The 18,188-nt window shown below is 37.8% G+C and overlaps 1 protein-coding gene and 1 non-coding gene across 3 annotated transcripts in view; one reads left to right on the plus strand and one right to left on the minus strand.

Annotated features, from left to right (window-relative positions):
* Window positions 1-739: 739 nt before the first annotated feature.
* Window positions 740-811, minus strand: TRNAH-GUG. The gene has a single exon. It is a non-coding gene; the product is annotated as a tRNA-His (tRNA).
* A 2,085-nt stretch (window positions 812-2,896) lies between these two features.
* The window catches only part of LOC122059672 (pre-rRNA-processing protein TSR1 homolog), a 30,251-nt gene continuing 14,959 nt past the window's right edge, over window positions 2,897-18,188 (plus strand). Inside the window, exons 1-11 of one of the 2 annotated variants that reach the window (XM_042622623.1) lie at window positions 2,897-3,208; window positions 3,391-3,467; window positions 3,973-4,050; window positions 5,456-5,587; window positions 11,496-11,546; window positions 11,650-11,793; window positions 11,907-12,029; window positions 12,246-12,323; window positions 15,378-15,470; window positions 15,547-15,669; window positions 16,918-17,001. In XM_042622623.1, coding sequence (XP_042478557.1) covers window positions 3,118-3,208; window positions 3,391-3,467; window positions 3,973-4,050; window positions 5,456-5,587; window positions 11,496-11,546; window positions 11,650-11,793; window positions 11,907-12,029; window positions 12,246-12,323; window positions 15,378-15,470; window positions 15,547-15,669; window positions 16,918-17,001 — 1,074 coding nt within the window. In that variant the 5' untranslated portion in view covers window positions 2,897-3,117. The remainder of the gene's footprint in view (window positions 3,209-3,390; window positions 3,468-3,972; window positions 4,051-5,455; window positions 5,588-11,495; window positions 11,547-11,649; window positions 11,794-11,906; window positions 12,030-12,245; window positions 12,324-15,377; window positions 15,471-15,546; window positions 15,670-16,917; window positions 17,002-18,188) is intronic. The other variant, XM_042622624.1, reaches the window with a different exon arrangement.

Consider the following 18,188-nt stretch of genomic DNA (forward strand, 5'->3'; position numbering starts at 1 on the left):
TTACTTGGGTGCATCATGTTGTAACCAAAGTAGTGAATTGAGAAGTACTCTCATTGGAAAAAGAGGTGTGTTAAACTGACAAAGGCCAACAAAGAAAAAAAAGAAGGTTACAGCTTCTTTTAGTCTCTCTTTTGTATGGATTCTTCTGGTGGAATAATCAATAGATTTGAAACAAATTAGGGGAAATAGAAGCAATATGCAAGACAGAACCAGGAAAAGTGTAATGCTCATTTCTTATTTGAAAAAAAAAAAAAAAAAAGAAGCATAATGCCCATAAGGATTATCAGTAATTCATATATTCTCCTGATCAAGTTATCAACTAGTGGGACCCACTTTGTTTACTTTGCAATAGATACTGTCATTGTGTGAGCCCATACATAGAAATTTAGATGTATTTTGTACTCTTTGAATAGAATTTAGCAATTTTCACCCAAAAAATAAAATAATTTAGCCATAGAAGCAATATGCAAGACAGAACCAGGAAAAGTGTAATGCTCATTTCTTATTTTAAAAAAAAAAAAAAAAGCATAATACCCATAAGTATTTTCAGTAATTCATATATTCTCTTGATCAAGTTATCAACTAGTGGGACCCACTTTGTTTACTTTGCAATAGATACTGTCATTGTGTGAGTCCATACATAGAAATTTAGATGTATTTTGTACTCTTTGAATAGAATTTAGCAATTTTCACCCAAAAAAAAAAAGAATTTAGCCATAGAAAAATAAAAACGTTGTTGTGTGGCTGCTGGGATTCGAGCCCAGGTCTCCACGGCCACAACGTGGAATTCTCACCACTAAACTACAGCCACGGATGGTTATTTCCTATTCATAAAATTTTAAATATTAATCATTAAATTCTCACAAGTCAATTTCCTCCGACGCCAAACCCAATATTGAGGATAGAATGAAAAAGACCAAAACCAAACTATTAAAGAATTATAGTTTCAGTTTTCAATGTCAAGTAATATCGGTTTAGGTCAAATTGTTTTCAGGCTTGAACCATGGTGAAATCTTACATTCATAACCTGCATTTATGAAAGATTCAGTAAAAGCACTTTAAATCATCTTCCCCAATTCAAACAAATGACAACCATGAATAAGGGAATTGAATTGATGTGCATGTTTTGTAATCAGGACAATGTCTTGCCCCAAGAAACAAAAATCTTAAAAAAGGAGAATAAATTGTTGGGGAAGATAACTAACATTGAAATTAATAGATAAACAAAGTGTATCGAGAAATAATTGATTATCATAGTAAAGAAAAATAATTAATATTTAAATCAACGGATAACTAATCAGTGAGAAAAGAGCCAATGTTGAAATCACAAAACGAGCTTACTACCAATTAATTCATTTACCTATCCAAATATTTTGTATGGTGAACAAAAAGATCAATGGAAGCATTGTTACAAATCAATTTCCATATCCATAATCATGTATTCATTCATCTATAACAATTGCAACTAGCACCTAAAATATTCTCACTAGTATTAAAATCGATGGATGATCAATTAACCTCATAACCTTAATTTCAATGATTTTTTATTGGTTTGATTTATGGTTTGGATATCAGTAGGTTCGGTTTGAGTTTTTTCAGTTGGTATTACCAGCGGGGCCTATGTTTTGACACATGGAAAAAAATGAGATAAGATCCCCACTTGTCCTCATTTCAAGCCTATTGATCATGAGAAGGTGCTCTAATTTTATAAATTCACTCGTTATGGGGGACATTAATTCTTCCAATTTTGAGGTTTACATCATAATTAGAAAATCATGTTTTTTGACCCGACTTTCATAGAAACTAGTCACTCAGTCTAGTCACAATTAGTAAGGGAGAATCTCGTTTTATTTCAAAAATATAATAAACACGTGTGTGTGTGTATATATATATATATATATATATAGAGAGAGAGAGAGAGAGAGAGAGAGAGAGAGAGAGAGAGAGAGAGAATAAAAAGAATGAAATCATATATCATAATTTTGATTATTTTTTATTTTTTCTGGTGAAATTTGAATTTTGAACTTATGTCATTGAAATATGTTCGATAGTATAAGTGAACCAATGAAGTAGTGAAACGATTTGATAATATTCAGAAAAAATGAATAGACTTGTTGAGCTTGTAGTGACTTGAGTAAAAAGACAGTCTTATTTGTATGAGACAATTTATGTTTGGGTCTTGTTTCTTTATTAATTTTTATTTTGTTAAACTTTATCAATATCTATTTAACTAAAAAATCCATCATAGTGAGGCCCATCCTCACACTCTCATTGGTCCGTGCATGGTGCATGGTGCATGGTGCATGGTGCAAGGTGCAAGGTGTCAGGTGCCATGTAACCAGGCAACAATCTCTTTTCTTAATAAAAAGTCAATTCTATGTTGATGCTATTTCACACGCTCTCATTGACCAATTGTTGCCTGTTCACGTGATTTCTACAATTGATTGCTGATTGGTCGTGTGCCCCTGCATCAGTACAAAAGCCAATAAAAACCTATGCATAGGCATCTAACTCGAACAAGACCTCTGTGTTTTGGATGCAAGGGACATAGCACTAGGCAACTTTCTTTTTTCTCATTAATATATCACAATGTTTTGTCATCTTGACAACCTTGGCTGATAATGATATCGATGAACACAACGGCCAAAGAGGGGTAACCGTTGGGAAGTGAATCCAGAAAAGCAGTACGCGTTTTCGATCCGCAGTAGCTAGCGATCTGAGAGTGCTTACGTTTCCTTAACGTGGCCGATTTAAGAGCATCAAGCTCGTGATCGATCTGACCAACACGGACCGTTCGTCTCTCGATTAACCGGTTCAATAATGACATATAACTTACGAAGAGGAGAATATTTTGGTAATTTCACATTATCGACACTGCTGCGAAACCTAGGAGTAGACTGTATAGAAAGGCCAACATATCCTCCACAATCAGAAACGCCGGTCCTCCGCACCAGCGTCAAAGATCGAAACCCTTAGACGCTGAAACTATAGCATGTGATCATAGGCTTTTCGAGCTCTTGTTCCTTATACCGTCATATTTAATGAATTAGGGTTTCCTAATTCAAGACATTCCAGTGCTTTCTCTGCGACTTCACTTGCTTGCTTCCCTTAACTCCCATGGGGGGTTCCCGTAGTCAGGTAAATAAGGCTCACAAGAGCCGCTTCTCTTCGAAAGCTTCTCGCCAAGTTCACAAAACTTCTCGCATAGGTGATTCCTTCGGTTCTCTTAGTACATTTTAGTTTTGAATTTGTTTCTTTCTATCAGTGATTGATTAATGTAGAGTTGTTCCTTTTCTTTTTCTATTATATACGTTTAAGTTAATATATTTTCTCTCTTCTTTTTTGTTTTTTGTTTTTTGTTTTCTTTTTTTTTTTATTGCGGTGATTTAGATAAGAGCAGGATTTCAAAACCGGAACGCAATGTTACAAAGGGAGCTCGTGCTGCTCGGATTCAGCGGAGCAAAATGGTTTGAATGGCTTAGCTATAGCCCCCCTCCCCTTTTCCATCTCTGTTTTTTCTTGTGATCCATATGACATTCATTTAAAAGCAAAAATCCAAGATAATTGCATTGCTTTTACTTTGATATCCTACATTGTTACTGGGTAAAATAGTATACAAGGCCTGAACTGTAATGAATATTTTTTTATGTTAGGCTTGATATCTTTCTCTGTGACATATTTTAGCTGACTGTGTGGAATTGCATATTCTGCTTATTAAAACACTATTTCTCCCTATTTTCAGATTGGTTTTGTGCTCAAAGGGTTGTGAGAATTTTCACTTTTCTCTCAGAACTTTGGGAAGCAAGAGATCTGTTATTACCTTTTAGTTATTATATATACTTTTAGTTCTTTAAAGGGATGCTCGATGCTTCTCTATATTCAGAAAAAAAATGAAAGGAAAAAAAGGGAGTGAATGTGAGCTGTTATATAATTGGCTGAGTCTTGCCTTATAATGGTTCTACTTGTTTGTAGGTACGGGACCAGAAACGGGCTGCCCTTTTGAAGGAGAAAAGGGCTTCAAGTGCTTCAACAAGTCCTCCTCGTGTTATTGTGAGTGTTCAATGTTTTACTTGAAGACATTACTTTGTATCCGTTTTGGTAGACTAGGTTGGACGTTTGACCTCATTGTCAAATGTCAATCAAACTTTGGCTTTGATGTCATCATTTACATTAATGATGAAAAACTCTCTCCCTCTCCCTCTCCCTCTCCACGTGGCTCTTGCATGCATGGATTCCTTCCCCATTTGCTAAAGTCAGATAGTTTACTTGCTTCAATGTGTTAAAAACTCAATGCAAGAAAATAACTTGGATGGTGCTAAAAAGTAGGTCACTTAGGCAGTTCTTATTAGGTTCACTTGCTGACATACATTCTAACACCAACATAGCATAGGTGCACATACTCTTATTGCTGCTGCTGCTGTACTGCACACATGAACGCATCATATTGACTACTGGTATCCCATAATATAAATAGATCAATCTCTTTGTATAGTACTTATGTACAAGTAATTTCAACTTATCCCTGACCAAATATATAATATGCAAAAGGCAACACAAATGACTGTGTTATAGACGCACATAAAAAAATGATTCCTTTCCTAACAGTTATAGAAATCTTTATATGAAGTAAAAATAATTTTAGAGCTCTTAAACTAAATAAAATATGTAAAGGCAATTGATAGAACTTAGTTACACTTACATATGCAAATAATTTCATCCTTCCCACAAAAGTTACTGAATTTTACATCACTCTATGATATCAGGTCAAATTTACAAATAAGAAATGCTGTTTACTTCTGAGTCCTAAAATTATTTTTGGGGCTTTGCTTAGTGCTCCACATTGTGTCCGTGTTGTATCTTGACACCTGCACCTACTGTGTATTAGGGTTGAGATCACCAAGTCATGCCAAAATCGTACTTAAAGTTGTTAACAACTAATTTTATCAAGAAACAGAACCAACAAATGACCAAATATTGTTCTATATGTGTGGAAAGAAATAAAAATGGCTATTGTTCCATTGTGACCTAGTGGTCTTGGATTCGAGTTGGTAAACAGCCTCTCTGTGAAGTGGAGGTAAGGCTGTGTACATTATGACCCTCCCCAGAGCCTGGAGCGGTGGGAGCCTCGTGCACTGGGTACACCTTTTTTTATTGTTCTTGATCTATAGTCTATACATAGGGTATTCAATTGATATTGGAAGTGATATCGAGTTAACGAGCTTTCGGGCAAGGGGAGATCATGATAGAGAATCTTTCTATATATATATACAGGTTTAAATCCATGCCTCATGGATTTTATCTTGTTCTCCTGTTTATGGACATGCTGTACAATTGTGCAATGGCACTTCTAGAAGGCTTCCCTGAGTTAACATGTAATGTTGTTGATCTATTTAAATATATTTCTATATTTATTAAATACAGGAGATTTCATATTTTACTTTTTGGGTTTCAACAGGTTCTGTTTGGCCTTTCTGCTTCTGTAAACCTAGATGCACTTGAAAAAGATCTTTTGACATTATTATCTCCAGAAGGTACAAAAGCCACATCTGCGACAGTTGCTTCTCCCGATTACAAACTTAGAGCAATGGTAGGTTATCCTTGTGAATCTATTCTGATTCCTACTGTTTGTTTTGATTTGTGAGTAATTATGATCTTCTATTGTTAAGTATATATTTTTTTAATTTTGAATTAGAGATGATAAATTTTATAGAAAAGAAACAGAAAGAGGAAGACACTGAACACACCCATCAAAGGAAAATAAGTGCCATATGTTAAACTGGCAATTAAGGACTGCTTTGTACACTGTTACTAAAGGGTCTTGTTGGGGTGAACTCATCTGTTAGTTTGTTGGCTTCTTTAGGGATCCAAATGAAAGCAATTTTCGAGTTCAACACCAAAACTGTAGCCTCTCCTGACATATAAATTAACTTTCATCCTAAAGTTCCGATGGGCTTAAACCGGTAACATTGTTTGTGTCTGCTTTGGTAACAACACTATCAAAGCCTAGGGATAAAGAAAACCCAAGCCTAAAGTCAGGTTACTGCTGCAGTTTTAGTAGAGCTGTCTTCCTTAATTGTCCTTGGGATGCAATAGCTTGTAGGTGTTCTTTTGTGGTTCAATGTGTTGTCATTCTGCACTTGATCAGCCAATGAAAAATAAACCGTCCTGTAACAGCATACTTTGTTCATCTGAAGTTGGTGGAAGCCTGGGAGGGAGAGTAGAGTGAAGAGAAAAAAACCAAAACTCCATGTCCCTGATAATACAGGAATGGTGAAGTTGCAATTGTAGGTCATAAAATTCTAGGATTAGGAAATTTAGGACTCTTTTTTAAAAATTTATGGAGTTGTTTGGGTTTGAAACCTTGTGTTTAATGATGCAGACATTTTCTATTTTTAATTTTTATTTTTGGGCAGGGAAGGGGATTAGATTGGTGATGGCTGTGGGTGTGTCTAGGTAATAGATCAATTTGACAGTGAAATCTTAAGATATTGGGAGTTGGCTACTATGGATCTGCCAACCAGGCTGGCTTCATGAACACATCATCATACATAAAAATAACATTCAATTTTACATGGTTATTAGGCAGTAAAAATTGTGACAGGTGTACCTGTAGCTATTCCTGTAATAGGATCATCCTTGGTAGGGTTATTGTGGGTCCATCTGGTTTGACTTGTTTTTATTGGTTACACACTTTTGTATTACCTCTTCTTACTGCCGTATTTATGTTAATGCGCACTTCCCAATGATACATCAGCAGGATATTTCTGGGCCTTTATAGAGAAAACAAATCATAGATATTTTGAATCAATCATATATCATTGGAGAGAGAACCGAAAGCTACCTTATAAAAGAGATGCATTTAGTGTTGATATTGAAGAAGTTTGTCTATTGGGCAGATCCAAGAGAGTGCACATGGTAGAGCTCTTGGATTGTGAAAATAGTCAAACAAGTTACAATCAAAGAAAGGTTTTTTGAGAATCCTATGAACTAGAACAAAAAGATTCCTGTCATACAGACCTTCCTGATGTTCTCTAATAAGAAAGTAATTGGAAATGAAAACAGATAGCAACAAATGAATGCAATTTTGAACTTGCAACAACGAATTATAAACTCCAAATATAGTACCGCAGCAATGTACTAAAAATGAAAATGAACATGGTTGGAGTTTGAAAGGGTATGAATGTAACTGCTGAGGTCAAGGATTTAGTTATCTGGATTATATCGGATCGGTCGCTTTTTCCCTTTTCACAAAAATGTAGATTTTATTTACGATTTTACCCCTAAACAGATACTGATAGCCAATCCGGGTCGGTCAGGGACTTAGGTATTGGTATCAGTCTCAGCCGATACCAGTATGATACGTTCGATCCGATACCGATATTTAGAACCGTGGCTGAGGTGTTCTTGTGAACTATGAAATGTAACTTTGCGACAACTACCAGTTTGTGGTTTATGATTTTATGGTGGGAGCGTAAAAATATTGTTGCATCCCGGATATTTAAGATGAAGTAAAGGTACATATTCCACTTCTCTACTCTTATTTTGTTGTGTCCTGTGTGGATACGTAACTTAGGCTAAAATGAAGGGCCTTGTCGACAAGGATGAACAAAGATGATATAAATACTGGGATGGATCCCTTGATTTGCATACTAGTATTGGCAGTTAAAAGTATCAAATTATTCTGTAATTACTTGTTTTGTTCTTCCATCCCATGTAAATCTCCCAGCATCATAGAGATAACTCTGTCTTTCGTGGTACTGACAGAGTTGTTTATGGCTATAAGACTAAATTAATTACCCCTAGACCAAGCATAATTTTTTGATGCAATAGAAATAAATTTGTATTATAGATACACATACATAAATAAATCATCACTTTTAATAATAATTGCAGAAGTTTCAAAATGACAAGTATTAATTTCATACATTACCTGAACTGAATGTAAAATGTAAAGACAACACAAGTAACTAAATATATGTTGGTGTTGAGACCCGTCATATCATCGTATGACCAAAAAAAAAACAAAGACATCGTTAAACTCAAGAGCTCAATGAGTTGTTTGGTCTCATGCTTGGGAAGGGTGGCCCCTATTTTGATTTCTTTAGGCATTTCGTTCGACCCTAGGTTTGTAAACCTAAACTATTCTATGATTGGTTGGGGGTAGAGAGGAAAGATTAATTGAGATTTGAGAAAAGGAATATATAAATGAATATAAATTTTATTTAATACAAAGAATGGATTACATTGATAAACTTGGACTTACTCAAACTGAAAAGAAAGAAAAAAACTCATATGGGCTTAGCTTTTTTAGGGATCCGGACAATTTCAGCAAGTAATACCTATGTCTGAATCAAAGGGAAAATGGGAGTAGAAGTCTATATCTTACTGTATACTCCTTGGATGTCAAAACCATGTTTTGGGGCCTTTGCCAAGTTGAACACATTATTTCCTTGTTGATTTTGTCTGCCTCACCAATATCATGTACTGTCGATTAATTGGTTATACCTTAGTTGAGGCTTGCCAACTTGTTCTAGATAAAAATTGGTTTGTTTAGTTGTTAGGTTGGCGCTCTCTTTGGTACTTAAACAAATGGCTATCTCCAACTTGACTAGTCAGCCATCAGTGGAGTGGAGTACGGCATTAGGAAACTTGGGGAATATGGTGATGCTTAGATTTTTTCAGATAAATTCTATCTTTTCATTGACAATAAATTAGTGTATTTATATTGCATTCATTATTTCCTTAACTAAAAAGTCATAAATGGGTGGTGGTGCTGGTGCATGGCCGTTTTTAGTTGGTGAAGCGATTTTTCTAGGTAATTTCGTTAACGAACGATACCTCAGCCTGCTAACTAGCTATGTGAAGGTGACCCTCCACAGCCAGCTTCTTAGAGGGATTGTGGCCGTTTAGGTGGGAAAAGTTTGAGGCAATAACATGTATGTAATGCACTATTGCCCTTAGATGTTATGGGCCGCACACGTGCTACATTGATGTATTCAACGAGTCTTTAGCCTGGGTTGATGGGCCCAGGCAATCTTTGAAAATTTTATCATGATGGTAATAGATCATTGCAGTTGTTGGTCTTCAACAAGGAATTCCTAGTAAGCGCGTGTCATCAGCTCACGTTGACTACATCCCTGCCCTTTATACACGTTGCTTGTCACTCCTACTGATTGAATGATCCAGTGAAGCGTTCGGATCGCGATGACGGGGGTGGTTCCCCGTTGTCTATGTTGCGAGAAGTCCACTGAACCTTATCATTTAGAGGAAGGAGGAGTCGTAACAAGGTTTCCGTAGGTGAACCTGCGGAATGATCATTGTCGATACCTGCCCAGAAAGGCCAGTTGCTCGCTTGGCCGTGGCCCTCCACAAAGCCAACACTACTCCACTGTGGCTGCCTCTTTACCGGCGGTGTTCCTTCGTGCCTTCATTGTCTCGATCGGCAATACCCTCTTTGACACCAGCCTGCTGGGCCGCTATTGGTAGTAGCCACTTTGCCATTGCCCTCCGAAAGGCTGGTGCCCCATTGCTTGGCGACCCCATCCAATAGGCGGGTTGCTCTCTTGGCCGTGGCCCTTCGCAAGGCTAGCACTCCACCGTGGCTGCCTCTTTACCGGCGGTGCTCCTTCGTGTTGGTGGCTAGGAACTATTGTGTTGAGAATCGAGATTACACTGTTAGGGTTTGTGGTTCTCTTCTCGTTTTTGACTAGTTTGCCCTTCTTTTCTGTTTGGGCATCCAGGGGTTGTAGAAGTTTCTGTGGGCCTTGATTGGTGCCCTTTATGGGCTTTTGGATCCCTTATTGGGTTTGTAAGTTGTAACTCCCTGATGTAGATAAGTCACTTGGGCTTATTTTATTGCAAATAAGCCTTGGGTTTTGTTATGCATGTGTTGGGCCTTTGATCCCATGGGTTTTCTTTGAAATGGGCCACTTTAATGGGCCTAAAATATGGGTAGAAGGTAGGAAAATGGGATTTTATTCATTAATTTAATTAGTTGCTATTTAATTCAATAAAGGCCCATTAGGCTATTAGTTGGTTGTAAAGTCCTATATGGACTATTAGTTAGTTAGTCTTACTCCATGTTGGAGTCATAAAGTCAAGTCCTAGTCCTATTTTGAATTTCTAGTTGTAGTAGGAGTGTCTAGTCCTATTGGGAAACTAGCTCCTAGTATTAGTATGATTGTAAACTTCCCCTCTATAAATAGAGAGGCATATGTCCCATTATTGGGGAGATTTGAATAAAAGAAAGTTTGCATTTATAAAAGAAAGTTTACAACTAAATGCTTAGAGCAGCTGAGATAGTTGTGGGTGAGAAGCCCAAGCTGAGATAGCCACTTCCTTTATTCTCTTTCACCCTTCTCAACCCCCCATCTGTTTTATTATTCTTTTTTTTTTATTTACTGTAACATTCAAGAGGTATAATTTAGATTCTGATAAAAGTCTGTAGACATCAGAACCGATCAGCAATCCTAGTGGGAATAGAGAGAGATTGATCTCCTACCTTTCTCTCTTCTGTACTCTGTTCAGCTAGGTCTTCAATCAGGGTATTCTAGGCCTCATAAGGGTCCCACGATCCTTACCTAATCACTGTTGGAAGCATTCAGCTGCTGTTCTTGAAGGTTCTCAGTTTTCTCTCCTAGGTTAGAAAATCAAGAAAACTTGTAACTTCACAACCAGCCGTTAGAATCCTCTCAACTTTGGGGGTTTTTTTACCATCTTTAGGGACTATTTATGCCCAAGAGTGCTACTCAATCGGACTCCTACAGCTCTGGCCGCACCTCTCTCTCTCCAGCTCTATAACCGGTCTTTCTCTCTCCTATCGGGTTGGGTTTTGGGCTGGTTTTGCTCCTATATGGGTATTGTATCCTTGGGGGTTTATTTGATGGTATTATTTTTTTATTTCTTGCTCCTATTTGTATTGTTTGGGGTTATAAACTGCAGAGTTAGTTACTTGTAATCTACTCCTGCATTACTCCCTCTCTTTTAATGCATTTACTATTCACCCAAAAAAAAAAACCATAAAAATTAAGCTGTACTTCCTGCCTATAACAACCGAACTCAGTCTTATCCCAAGGCTGAGTTTGTTTGTTGGGACTTATTTCTGCATATTGTTTAACCATTAGGAGAAGTAGTTTAGGTCTTGACTCATGTATAACCTCTAATTGAGCTGTTTGGAGGGCAACAATCCATGTAGCTGACCCCATTTAGATGGGATATTGCTGAGTTGTTGCGATGTTATTTTCTTTTTACTATTATTTTTTATTTTTAATGTTTTTTATTTGCACAGATCCATGTAGCCGACCCATTTAGTTGGGATAAGGTTAAGTTGTTATTGTTGTGTAACCATTAGATGATTGAGGCTTGTTTCATGCAGTTGGTTAATGTTTTATTTTATGAACAGAATTATGTAGCATGCCATCTTGTAATTATATTTAATCCAAATTACATTTGTATAGTTGAACATATTCTTAAATTATAGAATTATTTTTTGCTAGGTACTGAAAGCACCTCATGGAGACCTGTTAACATGTATGGAAATGGCTAAGGTACTTATTCATTGATTAGACCAGGGCATTGATTTTCTCTCCCAGTTCTAATGATTGGTTCAGAGTTGCCTTGGCTCATCAAATGTGACTTAAAAAATTGTAGGTTGCAGACCTGATTGCTTTTGTAGCAACAGCCAGCTCTCTCTGTGAAGAAGACATGTCGGTTTTTCATGTTGATTCTTTTGGAAGCCAATGCCTTTCTGTCTTTAGATCTATTGGTTTACCAAGTACAGCTTTGTTGATCCGTGTGAGTATTTTGTTGCCTGTTTATTTGCATAGTTAGGGCAGTTCCAATTGGTTCTCCTGTTTGAGAATTTCATCATGACTGTGAAGGTTGACTTCTTTTTGTTATGCCTCTAGGATCTACCTTTGGAGCCTAGGAGGAAACAAGAGTTGAAGAAGATGTGCTTGTCTAGCCTTGCAAGTGAATTTCCTGAGGATTGTAAGTTTTACCCGGCAGATACAAAGGATGAGTTGCACAAGGTAATGTGATAGACTCATAGACATGACATGTTAATGACTTAGTTGTTTAATATTGCTGCAATTGGAAAAGCTTTGTTTCACTTTATTATTTTTAATTTCTATTCCTTCAGAGACGTCTAGTATTTTTATTTGGACTTGTTTTTGCTTGTTTTTCATTTTCCATCGTTTACATCCATAGTCGGTGTTCAATGTTATTTTTTCCTATCCTTGTTGCAGTTTCTATGGCTTTTCAAAGAGCAACGGCTCACTGTTCCTCACTGGCGAAACCAACGACCATTCCTTATGGCTCAAGAGGTATCTTTTATGCTATTATGAGTTGCTCAGTGACCGTAGTTGTCAAGGAGCCTAAGCGACCCAAGGTGTTGGTGGGCTGCCTATACGCTTAGGCAACATGGCACCCTTGTATATTTTATATACATATTTTTTTATGTATCCATCATATCTAGTACAACAATAATATAATTATGCTTATAGCATTACAACAACGACAATACAGATTGAATCTATGCTAATTTGCCACCATAACTAGCAACATCATTAGAGCATTACATCAACAACAATACAGATTAAATCTATGCACTAATTTGCCACTATATCTAGCAGCATCATTAGAGCATTACAGAAACTACATTATGTTTGAAACAACATTATTTAGAGGGTAAAAAAATATAAGTTAACAAGAGGAGAACAACAGAAGTGAAAAGTGAAGTTCAATTTCTTTCTTTCTTTATTTTTATTTTTAATTTTTTGGTATTAAATGATCCCATGCTTCTCACATATACACAAGTCAATAAAAAGTTAGAAACAACATTATTTAGAGGAAAAAAAAATGACTGATCAGGGATCTGGGCATCACTAGGGTACCCACCTTGTTGAATTAGAATAAGGCGGGTGACTGCTCAGCCCTTGGTATCCCACACCAATGCCTAGTCAGAGCCTTGACAACTGTGTTAGTGATCACATTTTTTTTGTGTTAAAAGAACAATGACTTGTTGAATAATACTTTTAGGAAAACAAATCTTCATAGGCTGTCGTATAATATGTATAGTATAGAAGAATGCATTTTGCCTTGCTTCCAAAGGAAAAGAAAGCAGAGGAATGCCATATATATATTTTTGATGAATAAATAATTCATTACCAAGAGAAAGAATATGCAAGGGGGAAAAGGGGGGGGGGAACTGGAGAAGGAAAAACCCAAAAGGGACCAAAAAGTGGACCTAAGGCCAGAAGACCCAACTACACGGGGAGCATATCAGGGGGGACAACAGGGGGGAAATGATGGAAGAGGGTAGACCCCAGGAAACAACAATGAGTCTGTTCCTTGGGGTATTTCTGACTGGGCTGTGCCTGATAGTGCCAATTTTGGAACTGACCTCAAAGTAGATGGCATTCCAAATCCTTTCAAAGGAACAGGAGCTGGAAGTCATCTCCGGAGGTTTCTCTCCATCCAAATGTGGTTGATAGTTGCCGCAAAAGTGAGTTTCCTTGTAGTATTGCAAATGGTAGAGCCAGTGAAAGTTATATCAATCCAGATACACTCTCTAGGTACAGGAAGGGTGGGTTATAGGATGGCCAAATGGATCTGAGGGCCTTCTTCCAGACTGAAGAGGAGAAGGGGTAGGAGAAGAAGAGGTGTTGACATCTTCAGTGCTATTCCAGCAAAAGCAGCAGGATAGGGAGGACTGGATGGGCCTGTGGATAAGGAAAGATTGGGTGGGGAGACAACTGGTGAGGGCATGCCAAACAGTAAAGCTGTGTCTGGGGATGTGACCTTTAAATCATGCGGTTTTGTGCCAAGGGGCAATCGGAGATTTGGTACGAATGAATTCCCAAGCAGAGGCCGAAGTGAAGGAGCTTGTAGAGGAGGTTTTCCGAAGGATCTTATACTCCCTCCCACGATGACCAGGGGATAGGAAGGAGGGCCGACCAAATGTCCAAGAGAGGGGGGAGAACGGGGAGGGGACCAGCCAAATGGGGTGAGAATGAAAGAGACTAGAGAAGATCTGGGGAGCCCGGAGGAATAGATGGATCTAGAGGAGATGAGATTGACAAGAATGCCGACAAGGTGCCATGGGTCAAGCCAGAGGGAGGTGGAAGAGCCTTTGCCGTTAGAGAGGGAGAGACCTCCAAATAGAGGAAGCATCTGAAGAGGGGGCCACAGGCCAAAGGGAATCATTTTTAAGGGGAGAGGAGTGGAGGTAATTTTCCAAATGAGTTTGAGGATGCCAATAAACCAAGACCCCCTTATATTTGGGGGAGCAAACTTTGGACCAGCTAATGAGATGTAGGCATTTGGAAGATTCTATTCCTTTCCAGAGGAAGGAGTAGAGAAGGGAGTCAATAGCTTCGGAGGTGGAGGCGGGATGGAGAAGATTCCAGACAAGAAGAGATGTAGGGATTGGAGGACTGATTTGATGAGGACCAGGTGACCAGGGTAAGAGAGAAGCTTGCTTTTCCAAAGCTGGAGCTTTTTTTTTGCTAGAATCAAGGATGGGGGAGCAGTGGTGAGCAGAATGCATATTATATATGCTCCAAATGGCTTTGTATGAAATTCCTTTTTCTGTAATACTATGTAATGTGGTTGGTCTTGGTATTGTTTAAGCAATACATTGTGACATTTTATTTCCAGTATAATCATATTTCAGTCTTTTTCTTTGTATTCTACTGGATCTGGATATTTTTGTGTTATCGTTGAAGGCAGAAAGTGGAAAGTATAAATTCTATGAGTACAACGTGGAATTCTTGCCACTAAACTACAGTCGCATTAGATTTTAGGAACTAGAATAGTTCTAATCTCAGGGAAGTTGACCTGGGTGTAATTTGTTCCTAGTATTGTTTTCTTCTCTTCCACAATAACTGTCTATTGTGTCTTTTGGTCTTGTCGTATTTACGGTGTGTGTGTGGTTTTTTTTTTTTTGGGGGGGGGGGGGAGGTTCTAAAAATCCTGAGTTCCTAGTATTTCTTTTGATCTTGTTGTATTTACTTGTGTGTTGGGAAGGGGGGGGGGAGGATCCTACAATTCTTGAGATTATACAGAGCATACTGAGCCCCTTACATGCATTCATCCTTCACATAGTTAAAATCTTACACCTATTGGCATATCAAGATGGTTTCTTGGAAATTTAAACACTGAAGAACAACCCAGTGCACAAGGCTCCCGCTAATGCAGGGTTTGGGAGGGTCTTGGGAATCTAAACACTACACATTATAAACGTTAATCAGCTTATTTTTAAGAGAAAGGGACCATGGGATACATGTCAATGTCATCATTTTCAGTGTCCTTGCATTCTGACGTCTGGTCTTTAGTTCTGTTCTTTGTTTCTCTTATGTTGTTATAATGTCATGCAGGTTGGTTTGGTAAATGATGATAGCAATCCGGGAAAGTGTACCCTTATACTTTCTGGTTACCTTCGTGCTCGCAGTCTCTCAATAAATCAGCTGGTAACTTGTTTAGCTTTTTGCAATGATCTTGGTAATCGCAACGGTGCTTTTATCTACTAACTCTTCTTCAAATTAGGTCCATCTGTCAGGAACAGGTGATTTTCAACTGTGCAAAATAGATCTTCTCAAGGATCCATTCCCTTTGAATGCCAAAAAAGGGCCAGAATTAATGGATTCTGATGAATTACATGATCTGCAGGTATTGCTTCTTTCTTTTTGGTGCATTTATTTATTGGCAAAACAAATGTAAATTTGTTGATGAGTTGTGCTCAATTTCTTTGTTACCTTAGCTTCATTGATCTGCCTCTGACCTCTTCGTCCTCCTCATTCCTCTAGAGAAATTTCCTTGGAATCGTAGGTTATGAAAACTTGGCTGTAATTTGCTTATCGTTCTTTGATTGCTTCTCATCCTTGCTGTTCACACAGGATGAGAACTATTCTGTTGTAGGAGAATGGAAAACAGCAGAAGCCCAATTTTATTATCGTAGAAAGATTAGAAGATATTATTCTCTTGGTCATTGTCTAGTCAATGTTGTACTTGAATTGTGGGAGAGCCAAATTTAAGTTTCCTGTGCCAGGTGTATTTTGGTCAGATTCAACTTGGCTGTCATTTTGGTTACTCGTAGTTGAGTTGTTGCTCGGCTTTGCTGCTTTTGTGGTTGGTGCCCTTGCACTGGTGATGGTTATTTGAGTTATCCTTCTTCTTTTCTCTTTATTTCTTCTATTGTGCTGTGTGATTGATGTGATCAATTGGATAGTTTTATCTGTATTGGGATTGTACTATTGTAGCGATGAATCTGACCTACCGTTTGTAGTGCATTGGCCAATCTAGTAGCAATATTTGGTTTTTACTCACTGGGTCAGCCGATCCATGCTGGTAACTCCAGGTTCCAATTAAACAACTGAACTCAACTAAGCCATATCCCAACTAATTGGTTTCAGTTATATGGATCCTATTTCGCCATTTTACTCTATTTGAAGCCAACTTCGGGTTCCAATTGCAATTTCTAAATCCTTGGTACCCATTTCCTATTCACATCTAGTATTGTTTCTTACATACTTTCTGATGCAGTAGCAATAGCATGGCTTGACTGGCATGACCCAATCTGAATATCCCGACCGAGGCGAACCGGTCCCAAATTGGGTTTTTTGTCCAAAGGGGGTTGTTAGGGTTTTATCGAAGGATATTTTTGTGATTGCATTTTCTTTTACATCGTCGAGATAGCTACATAAGAGATTTGTTTAAGTTAGTAGTTTCCTAGTTGAGTAGGTTTCCTTATTTGAGTTGGATTTTTTTTTTTCCTTTTTTGTGCTATGTAGTATGTAAGTTCCCAACGATGGAGACAGAGATTGGAATGAAAATTGAATTGGATTAGCCTCCAGGCATTCCTTATAGTTTATTTATTACATGTTTGCATTCCTAATATTTCTTGTTAAATCATTGCAGGCTATCCGCTCTTTAGTCCCTGATCCACTGAAGCAGGAGCCTTTACTTGTTGAAAATATTCCAGATCCTCTTGCTGGAGAACAAGTAAGCTTAATGAGCTTTGAAGGTCTTGTAATTTACATTTTTTTGTTGGCCTCTCGTATTACTGTAAAATGTACTGTTATGTTAATACTTTGTGCGCCCTCAAATGTCTTCATATGTTTCATTGTATATTATCATTATTTTGTTTCTGTTTTTCTTTGTTTGTACTTATGCGGTTATGCCATCTTCTGGAAATTATCTTGATAGTGATGATCATCCATTTCTACATCTTTAAAAGGCCTTATAGGTAGTAAGCTCCCCTCCAAAGTAAGAAAAAGGTACTGTGGAAGGTGGGATTGGTTGAATGGCAGGTACCACCAACCTAGACTTCAGATGCATGTTTGGAGCATTGGTATTAAGAGACTGGATACATTGATAGGAATTAGGGGGAGAGAAGTGGAATGGTTAAGGAGATTGAGGTATGATATAGAAGTGGAAAAAGGGTGTACCCAGTTCATGAGGCTCCCGCCACTCCGGGGTTTGGGGAGTGTCATAATGTAATCAGCCATACCCCTGCTTTGCGGAGAGGCTGTTTCCTGATCAAACTTTTACTGTTGCACTGAGGTCCGTTCTCTATGTAGAAGTGAAAGGAGATTAAAAAAAGAATCGCTTGCATCAGCATCTTATCATATTGAGTGTAGTTATGAACTAGTTATAATTAGCTCTGTTGGTTCACCCAAATAGCAACATTCAAGGATTCCAATGATACAATCTTACTCGACCCAGTTGCACGAAGGGGATGGAGACACACATTGATTCGGTACTGAAACAGACCTTATTCATGGGGGATGATATTCACTGTGGTATGAGAGAATGGAGAGTTCTCAATTATACTTTGGTTTCTTTGTTCTTCTTCTTTAATCTACCTATCCCAATCTTCATTTAGAAACCCCCATTGGGTGTGGTAGGAGGGTTTTCATTTGAGGCTGGACTGTAGAGGAGGAAACAGAGATGGGTAAGTGTTAAAATACAATATAGAATGCTGTCAGGTTCACAAAATGCTGTGCAAACTAAACCATTACTTTAGTTTTATCCTTTTTGATATGTTTCAGTTCTATGCCAACCAGACTTGTTGAGCATTCTAAGTGAACTCGGTTCAACTGCTCAGTCTGGTTTTAGTTTCTTCATATTAGTCATATGGTGGTTTCCATAACACCGGATAGACATAGATTAGCAATCCAATGTTCTCA

Source organism: Macadamia integrifolia, chromosome 13 (assembly GCF_013358625.1).
Source record: "Macadamia integrifolia cultivar HAES 741 chromosome 13, SCU_Mint_v3, whole genome shotgun sequence".
NCBI lineage: Eukaryota > Viridiplantae > Streptophyta > Magnoliopsida > Proteales > Proteaceae > Macadamia > Macadamia integrifolia.